Source organism: Trichoderma camerunense, assembly GCF_050948025.1.
Source record: "Trichoderma camerunense strain CBS 138272 chromosome Unknown V8C40scaffold_1, whole genome shotgun sequence".
NCBI classification, from domain to species: domain Eukaryota; kingdom Fungi; phylum Ascomycota; class Sordariomycetes; order Hypocreales; family Hypocreaceae; genus Trichoderma; species Trichoderma camerunense.
This window is the reverse complement of record NW_028145369.1, coordinates 745840-754757: the sequence shown is the minus strand read 5'-3', so window position 1 is coordinate 754757 and position 8918 is coordinate 745840. Positions and strand designations below refer to the sequence as shown.

Sequence of the window (8918 nt, the reverse complement as noted above, 5' to 3'; positions counted from 1 at the left end):
TGTGTGAATGTGTGTAAGTATGTACGGCTGACTACTAAACTGGTACAAGTGAAATGAAGGAGAAAAAAGTAAAAGGTAACCGAGCTATAGAACAGTTGGTGTCTTGTTAAACAGAACACTTGGTTACTTGTTGAACAGAACGCACTCGGTTACTTGGTAACTTGGTTGGTGTGCCTCGATCGATTCGAATCACGGCAGAACTATATTATAGCAGCCTGAGATATTAAGCGCCGATTCATACTACAGAAAGTCTTGCACATAATCTCTCTTAGATTCGTTCAGTAAGATTACTATCGGAGATAGGTAATACGTTGCCTTGTGCTGATTTTTTTTTTCCCTTCTATGCGAGTGTTATCTCTACAAGATATTTTATCCGAAAGTCCGCGCGGAGCCTCCGGCTGAGATTTCTCGACCCAAGAGCAAGGAGGATCTAAACTCCGCCGATTATCTTCAGCTCACCCCTTTTGGTTAGGCCGTTATATCTGTGTAATTTGTTGTAATATTGTATAATGCCTCTAGGACTTGAATTTGTTTACATCATACGACTTGTATCCCTCCATGATGGCAAATCTACGAGTACATTGTACCGTAACTCATTATTTATCATGTCCAATTGGTTCGACTTCCTATCTTGCAAGCCTTTAGATTGCGGTTGAGCACCATGGCAAACAACAGCAGCAACAGGACCACAACGCCCTCTTTGGAGGTGGCCGTTGTAGGGGGTGGCGTCGTCGGTGTCATGACAGCGCTCGGTCTGATCCGCCGAGGCATCAAGGTAACTATCTACGAACGCTCGTCCAACTGGCATGAGATTAGCGCTGGCTTTGCATTTACCGGCGTGGCCCGGGAGTGCATGCAGCGCTTGGATCCCGGCATCCTCGATGTGCTGAGTCGCATCAGTCAGAAGACGGACCCCAACGACTCAAGCACAACCTACTGGAACGCCTATCACCCGCAGACAAAGCAGGACGCCGAAGATGAATCAACGTCGCTCCTCTTCCAGCTTCCAGGAAACAAGCTCGCCTTCTGGGGTTGTGTACGTTCGCAATTCCTGCTGGGCATGGTCAGTTTACTGCCTGATGGTGTGGCCAAGTTTGGGAAGCAGCTCGTGAGCTACGATGACAACGACGTGAATGAAAAAGTTGTTTTGCATTTCGCAGACGGAAGCACCGCCGAGGCAGACGTCGTTCTTGGATGCGACGGCATCCACTCAACCACCCGGAAGACGCTTCTCGGGGCTCATCACCCAGCCACTCGGCCCAGCTACACTCACACAGTCGCCTACCGCACCATGGTGCCCATCGACGCCGGTATTGCCGCCCTCGGTGAGGACAAGGCAAGGAGAGCGTGTATGCATTGTGGTCCTAATGCCAACATGATGTCTTACCCTGTCAGTTTAACCCGACGCCTTTGAATAGTCTCATACCCAGCTTCAAGACCAACTTTGCTAACATGTATTGTGAACAGGTCATGAATGGAACTCTTCTAAACGTTGCCTTTTTTGCCCACGAATCCTCAGAATTCCCTGACCCCGAGAAAATGACGGCTCCAGGCACACGAGAAGAGCTGGAGCGCGTCGTCGTCGGCTGGGGTCCGCATCTCGTGGAACTTACCAAGCTCTTCCCGGACAACATGGTCAAATGGGGAATCTTCGACATGGATGAGAACCCGGCCCCAACATATGCACGTGGCCGCGTCTGTCTTGCTGGTGACGCTGCCCATGCCAGTAGTCCATTCCAGGGCGTCGGAGCCTGCATCGGTGTCGAAGACGCTCTTGTGCTCTGCGAGGCTTTAGCTGCGGTGCAAGCCAGTGGCAGCAGTTCTGGTGACGGTAGTGATCATACTCAGAGAGAGGCCATTGAGCACGCATTGCGAGCTTACAGCCAAGCAAGGATAGATCGTGGCCAGTGGATTGTAAGAAGCTCGCGAGAAATGGGCGAGATTTACCAGTGGCGATATGGCCCAACGGGGAGAGACGCCGAGAGGAGCAAATTGAAGCTTGAGCGAGCTTCCCGAACCGTGTGGGACTATGATGTTGGGAAGATAGTAACAGAGATAAGAGCCGCAGCAGCTTAACAACTTGAGTAAGCTACAAATTAGGTAGATGCCGCAATGCCGCATGGCAAAATTGAAGTACATGTGCATGTGCACGGACAATTTAAGTGGCTCTGCAGCATTTATCAGCAGCCAGGGCCATAAGCAACATCCACGGGTGTAATAACCCCGGAGCCCGTCCGCTTTGTATTAAACGGGACATAGGTACCCATGTGAAGATGTGGTGAGATTTGCCCAGGTTTGCTGATTTTCCAGGCGATCCTGCCAAGGATGCAAGACAGCTCTAACAAGTTTCCAAACAATGTCAACCGGAATCGGAATGCTGCCTAATCCAAGGACCACAGATGCAGAGGAACGTAGGATTCAACAAACAATGATTCGGTCGTAGACAGTTTATAATGCATCAAGACTTTCTGATAAAAATGTGTTTTGTTTTTTAAGTCTAGGGTAGGTTCAATTCATAGCCACTCAGTCAACGAGTAAGATGCTCAGGTACTCTAAAACAATATTGGCTAAGTAGATGTACTAAAGTATGACGGTGAAAAGTATAAAGATAATCTTAAATTGACCGTACTGGTACATACTCCTTAACAAAATACATATATATTGCAATATATGTATATTTAAATAGTATTTCGTTAATATAATACGGGAATTTTGTATTCTAATTATTTTCTAGCTATACTACTAAAGATCTATAGATTTTCAACTGGCTAAATGCAAATTTATTGACTGGTACGCTTCTTTTCATGTGCCTTAGGTTTAGGTGTGGCCCGTGTGTGAGATGATGTGCGCCGCCATTACCGTACAGCAGCAGCCTTACCACATCCTACAAGAACATGTAAGCTTCCTAACATCCAAGCTCAATCGCGCAAAAGAATTGCATCGACATCAATAATTACTCCGATCCCGAGTCGGAAAGATTACCGCAATGGTGAGAACAGCAGGCCGCTCGGCGCCTTATGGCCAAGCGTGCTTGAGCTGCTTCAAGACCAAATGCAAGTGCATTCCTCGCCTCGAAGGCAGCGGATGCGAAAGGTCAGTCGGAGCTTTGTTCTGGGCTTGGGTTTGAGAGCTGGCAAACCCGCATCTGTTGGCACTCGTTGACACAAACGGATATGATAAATAGGTGTCACCGTCTCAAGCGACCATGTCATCCAGCTGACGTGCTACGGCGGCGCAGCGATAAGAAGCAGAACTCGCCCGACGATCGCATCGCCAAGCTAGAGGGCACGCTTGGCCAGCTGGTGTCGCTACTCCAGGCGGGCAACGTCAACGTGGATATTATGAATAGTATTGGAAGCGTGGGCAACATGGGCGACATGGGCGACATTCAGGGCGACAGAGTCAGCGTATGGTCGCAACAGCAGCAGCAGCAGCAGCAGAAACAGCAGCAGCAGAATTCACCACCGGAACAACAGCTGCATCAACACCAAGACCAGCAACAATTGCCACAGTCGCAGCCAATGCTCGAAGTCGAGACAGCTGAACACCACACGGCGACGACGCTGATGCAAACCCCTCCCAGTGTGACTTACCAAGACGTAGTCCCAGAAGGTTCCAGAAGAAGCGACACTATGGAAGACCCGCGCAACTCTTTCAACGACGAAGACGAGCACACCGAGACTTGCGCCACCGGTGTCGCTGCTCCTTGGTGGGCAGCGGACAATACGAATGGGTTCAATGCCAACAGCATCTCTCTGGCTACCCCGCCATCGACGGTGTTGGACGCGTTCATGTCGCCGTCTGTATCTCCGCCATCTGCAGCGGTCTCTCTCGACACATTCCGATCGCGAATGCTGCATCACTTCCCCTTTGTTCACTTGCCTACCCACCTCACGGCTGAGCAGCTGCGGGTAGAGCGGCCTTTTCTGTTTCGCGCCATTGTTTGCGTGACTTCGGCATCGTCCGAGGACAAGAGGGAAAGCTCCCTCGAGCTAAAACGTGTGCTGTGCGAAATGGCATTTCTACAACTGTCGCCGCACCAGAAACAGCAGCAACCGCAACAAACAGTCGATTTGCTCCTGGGTCTTCTTGTCTACATTGCATGGGGCTGGGAGCACCTACACAGCCGTCGCAGCCTGTCTCGCCTCATGGCGGTGGCTACGTCGTTGGCCGGGGAGTTGCGTTCTCTGGACCAAACAGCACCAGATATTACGCACACAATAAGCCAACTCGAACCAAGAGGTGGGTTTGACGATGTGTACAACAACACGGCGACCACTACGATCACAGCGGCAGCGGTACTAGGTGCTGGGTGGACTAATGCTCGGCTCTACCTCGAGCGGCAGCGAGCCATTCTAGGCTGCTTTGTGCTTGGATCGGCCGTCTCAGCCTACTTCTCCCAGGTTGATGCGCCGCGGTGGGTGACCCAGATGGACGAGGGTCTAGCTGCCATTACCGCTAGCGGCAGCAGCAGTGTGGGTGCAGAGGGTGTGTCTGATGCTGCCCTGGCTATTCAGGTCCGCCTTCAGCTACTTGCTATGAAGGCCACTCAGGTCCGGGAGCGTGCCCAACTGCCGGACCACCCTCCACCGGAGACGCTTTCACCCCAAGCTCTCTTGTGCATCAAGGGGCTCATGGGGCAGCTGCAAGAAGTCCGGGCGTCTGTCCCTCAGGCATTCCAGCAGCACTTTGGTAAGTTTCCAGCTCAACCTGGGCATAAGCTCAGCAATAGATACAATCAGGCAGTAGTTGCTAATAGAATAGCAGTCCTCCTAGCTCAAACATACTACACAGAAATGTGCATTATCGACACAATCCACACTCCACCGTCTAATCGTGGACCACCAGCGAGACCACCACCACCAACATGTGGGCCTACGCGTCTCTCCTGCTATTGGCAGTCGGCACTGGCAATCAAATCATGTACATCAACCTTTCTGACTCTCTCGCCGTCTGGACTCCTTGGCGTCTCCTTCATCCAGTGGGCCCAGCTGGCACGATGTGTGGCCACCCTGCATCAACTTAGCGCATACCAGGAGCCGGGCTGGGATCCGGCCGCTCTAAGGGACCTCGTTAATCTGCCCGTTCTGATATCCTGCATGGCGGATAAGCTAGAGCTGGCTGCTGCAGAAGCTGGTGAGCACCCAATGTCAGCCGATGGCGTGTTCGCTCAACTAGCCCGCGGACTACGATCATATAAGCCGGATTATCAAGATGGAAGATTCCTGGTCCAGCAAGAAGAGGCACGGAGAAAAGCAGAAGAGAGAGATGGTGTAGAAAGCAGAGCGAGTGCCGAAGCGGTTACGACTACAACTACGGTTACGGATGCAAACTCAGATGCGTTAACATATGGTCAAGAGGCGGGATACCTGATGAGTCCTACGTTATGGCTTGATCAATTCTTTGTTGACTTTAAAGATTAACAATATCAACGATATCTACACCATAAGCTTACACACAACTCTCAGGCGCATATACGGGGCTGGATCTGACACAGTATTTCCATTTGATAGATACCATACATTCACTGTCTTGCTTCTACCTTCTACTTTTCAGCCTAGTGATCCGATATCTTACTTGCCTGAATACACGTAAATAATTGCATCCCTGAGCCCTGCTATCATGACTCAGCAGGCAACAATCTATCGTTGATAAGTGGCTTGAGAGAGCTGCATGCAGGTCGGAGTTTCGTTACCGGACATTTGTGGCGTCCGGTTTGTAAGCCATCCATCACGGCATTTGGTTTTGTAAGCCATCCATCTATCCGGCTTTCAACAATGAACAGCCGGGCCATCAGGGTTCTAGGCCATCTAGGACACCACCAACAGTGAGTAAGAAAGCCTCGCCGCTCTCGTACTTCATCCTATCAACTCAGTGCCGGGTTATTAATGTAATCAAATCGGAGTATTGATGTCTTAGCACACCTCAGTGCCTGATTGGCCGGGAGATGCCTGCATCAAATCCCTGTTAGTGCCGAACCGGTGTCAAAGTCCGTCAGTCCGGTTGGTGGTGGACCCTGTCGATCTCCCTTGAGACTAAGAACCGGATTTCAGATTCCGGTTCCGACTTACAGCATTGACACCAGCTTTGTCAGTCAGTCGCATTCGCTCGGTCGAGAGATTCCGCCCCATGCAACGCGAACAATGGCATTTTTCTGACTTCAATTGCTTTGTATTGTTACGAGTTGACAAATGCGTTTTTCTCATCTTTGGTTATATATGGTACAACTAAGCTAGCACGCTGAGTTATACGTCCTTTCTCGACAGCCATTGACCACTTTTTGGCATCAGGGTCGAGAGAGCAAGAGTCAATTCTAGTGCCATCACTGTAACTGCAATCACAACAGTGAACTATGGCTGACTCCAAAAAATCCGTGGAAACGGGCGAAGTCCTGACGGAGAAGAACGGCGATGTCGAAAAGTACGGATCCGATGGCACCACCTCCGGGAACGAGGTTACGGACGACGAGAGTAAGTATCCCAGTGGCGCGGTCTTGTGGTCTATCCTCGCGCCTGTTACGATTGCATACTTTCTCGTCTTCCTCGACATGTGTGTCGTGTCTACGGCAACTCCCGCTATTACGGCGCGATTCAATTCTCTGATTGACGTGGGTTGGTATGGTGGCGCGTATCAGCTTGGGAGTTCAGCTCTCCAGCCGCTTACGGGCAAGATTTACAGCCATTTTAACATCAAGGTGGGTGTCTCTAAGATATTTTAAGAAGGGACATTGCAAAAAAAAAAAAAAAAAAAAAAGAAAGAAAAAAGAAGAGGAAGGAGAAAAGAAATTGGAAGTAAAAGGAGGAAAACAGAATTGAAGTGACAATGGGCAAAACAAGGCAAAACAGAGTCAAGATTTTCTAACTTTGGACATAGTGGTCATTCCTCGTATTCTTTTTCATCTTCGAAGTTGGATCTGCTATTTGTGGAGCGGCCGTCTCGTCGCCAATGTTCATCGTCGGCAGAGCAATTGCTGGTGCTGGCTCTTCTGGTATCGGAAACGGTGCCCTGACCATCATCTCGGCTGTGCTGCCTCCCAGGAAGCAAGCTCAGTTCCTGGGCATCAATTTGGGCATTGGCCAGCTTGGTATTGCTTTGGGACCCATCATTGGCGGATCTTTCACTCAAAATGTTACGTGGCGATGGTGTAAGTGATCTGGTTGCCTTGGATGACTTTCTGAACTGGCATCACTAATACTTGTCACAGGCTTTTACGTCAACCTTCCAATTGGCGCTGCTCTGGCCATTCTTCTGCTTTTTGTTAACATCCCCGAGACGATCGATAAGCTGCCCCCGAGACAAGTCCTCGGCACCGCCTTCAAATCTCTGGATCTTCCAGGGTTTTTCCTCATCAGCCCCGCAGCGGTCATGTTTTTGCTCGGATTGCAATATGGCGGCACCTTGCACCCATGGGACAGCTCTGTTGTCATTGGCCTTTTGGTCGGTGCGGGCGTCACATTCATCGTCTTCCTCGTCTGGGAATATTACCAAGGTGACAACGCCATGCTGCCATTCGCCATGATCAAGAAGCGTATTGTCTGGTCTGCTGCAGCCAACTTATTCTTCCTCCTCGGTGCCATTTTGGTGGCCGAATACTATCTCGCCATTTATTTCCAGACTGTGCTCGATAACACCCCCATCATGAGTGGTGTGCACTTACTGCCGACGACGCTGGGATTGGTTCTTTTCACTATGCTTTCTGGAATGTTCAGTTCGTTTTGCCCTTTCTCTATCTTTTTCAATTGTTCTTCAGGAAACCATCGAGCTAATAATTTGCAGCTGAGATCTTTGGATATTACCTTCCCTGGAACTTGGGAGGAAGTTCTTTCGCTGCCATTGGTTATGGCCTCATGTCTATGATCAAGCCTACAACTGGGTCCTCAAAATGGCTTGGATACCAGGTCCTCTATGGTGTTGGCAGTGGTGCCATGAGCTCAGCGGTGAGTAAACTTCTTATTGTTCAATCTCTTTCCCTGCATGTCTAGTTTCTTTTTTGCTAACTACTGTTCTTTCGTCTGAAGCCCTACATCGCTATTCAGAATCTTATCCCACCTCCACAAATCCCTATTGCCATGGCCATCATCATCTTTTGCCAAAATATGGGAGGTGCAGTCTTCCTTGTTGCTGCCAACACTATCTTCACCAACGGCCTACGCAAAGAGCTCCAGAAGCACATCAACGAGATTGGCGTCAACCCAGACATCATTCTGAGTACCGGAGCCACTACCATCCGAAGCATTGTTTCAGGCGATAGACTCACAGCCGCGCTCAAGTGCTATACCACGGCAATTAGCCATGTGATGTATCTCGGTATCGGAGTCAGTGTCGCTACCTTTGCCTTTGGCTGGGGCTTGGGCTGGGTTGATATCAGGAAAGTGAAGCAGCTGCAGGCCATTAAGGCGGATCCTTCCCCAGCTGCGCCTGAGAGCAAAGATAATGAGGATTTGGCCGCCGAGTGATTGGCTGCGCTATGAGGGAGAAACTGAGTATATAGTTTGGTATGTAGTTAAAATTGGTACACAACTGTCTCTTGGGAATTAGTGTTCCCTAGATAGTTGTATAAGGATAATAGACTGGAAACGCGTTGATTGGCAATTTTAAGCCGATATTGAATTTTCTCAATTTCAATTCTAATATTTCTCTCTCTTACCTTTGTTTATGTTTTCTGTGCATGAGCTAGTCATGGTAACATAGATTGACAAATGAAAAGAAGAGAAAATATACAAGCCTCGGATTTTCCGTTATAATTTGACAACTGCTTAACCAATGATGATGTTCCAGCTATTGCCGTGTTGTTTAGCTCCTGTGTAACTTTAAATGATTCATAGAGCGATATCATAGCGTCAAATGTATCATTATGATCCACCAGTGTCATCAAGCTGGATTAGCGTTACATTAATTTATCAATCAACCACAGCCAG

General features: G+C 49.4%; 3 protein-coding genes across 3 annotated transcripts; all 3 read left to right on the top strand.

Annotated features, from left to right (window-relative positions):
- Window positions 1–443: 443 nt before the first annotated feature.
- On the top strand, window positions 444–2174 carry V8C40DRAFT_229308 (FAD-dependent oxidoreductase). The gene is made up of 2 exons (XM_083212449.1): window positions 444–1390; window positions 1468–2174. Exons 1-2 carry the CDS (start codon window positions 662–664, stop codon window positions 2074–2076), a joined length of 1338 nt encoding a protein of 445 aa, XP_083078821.1. The 5' UTR covers window positions 444–661; the 3' UTR covers window positions 2077–2174.
- Window positions 2175–2775: 601 nt separating this feature from the next.
- Window positions 2776–5592, top strand: V8C40DRAFT_229303 (uncharacterized protein). The gene is made up of 3 exons (XM_083212448.1): window positions 2776–3093; window positions 3185–4692; window positions 4768–5592. Exons 1-3 carry the CDS (start codon window positions 2987–2989, stop codon window positions 5421–5423), a joined length of 2271 nt encoding a protein of 756 aa, XP_083078820.1. The 5' UTR covers window positions 2776–2986; the 3' UTR covers window positions 5424–5592.
- Window positions 5593–6046: 454 nt separating this feature from the next.
- On the top strand, window positions 6047–8636 carry V8C40DRAFT_4943 (MDR family MFS transporter). Its single transcript, XM_083223034.1, has 5 exons — window positions 6047–6694; window positions 6874–7144; window positions 7205–7708; window positions 7777–7937; window positions 8019–8636. Exons 1-5 carry the CDS (start codon window positions 6353–6355, stop codon window positions 8454–8456), a joined length of 1716 nt encoding a protein of 571 aa, XP_083078819.1. The 5' UTR covers window positions 6047–6352; the 3' UTR covers window positions 8457–8636.
- Window positions 8637–8918: the final 282 nt, after the last annotated feature.

What these genes read in the sequence shown, in the direction of transcription:
- V8C40DRAFT_229303 (XM_083212448.1), top strand. Translation starts at nt 2,987, where the DNA reads ATGGTGAGAACAGCAGGCCGCTCGGCGCCTTATGGCCAAGCGTGCTTG. An exon ending in GAAGGCAGCGGATGCGAAAG is followed by an intron (nt 3,094 to 3,184) that starts GTCAGTCGGAGC and finishes TATGATAAATAG; the next exon opens with GTGTCACCGTCTCAAGCGAC. An exon ending in GGCATTCCAGCAGCACTTTG is followed by an intron (nt 4,693 to 4,767) that starts GTAAGTTTCCAG and finishes ATAGAATAGCAG; the next exon opens with TCCTCCTAGCTCAAACATAC.
- V8C40DRAFT_229308 (XM_083212449.1), top strand. Translation starts at nt 662, where the DNA reads ATGGCAAACAACAGCAGCAACAGGACCACAACGCCCTCTTTGGAGGTG. An exon ending in CCAACATGATGTCTTACCCT is followed by an intron (nt 1,391 to 1,467) that starts GTCAGTTTAACC and finishes TATTGTGAACAG; the next exon opens with GTCATGAATGGAACTCTTCT.
- V8C40DRAFT_4943 (XM_083223034.1), top strand. Translation starts at nt 6,353, where the DNA reads ATGGCTGACTCCAAAAAATCCGTGGAAACGGGCGAAGTCCTGACGGAG. An exon ending in AAATGTTACGTGGCGATGGT is followed by an intron (nt 7,145 to 7,204) that starts GTAAGTGATCTG and finishes TACTTGTCACAG; the next exon opens with GCTTTTACGTCAACCTTCCA. An exon ending in TATGCTTTCTGGAATGTTCA is followed by an intron (nt 7,709 to 7,776) that starts GTTCGTTTTGCC and finishes AATAATTTGCAG; the next exon opens with CTGAGATCTTTGGATATTAC.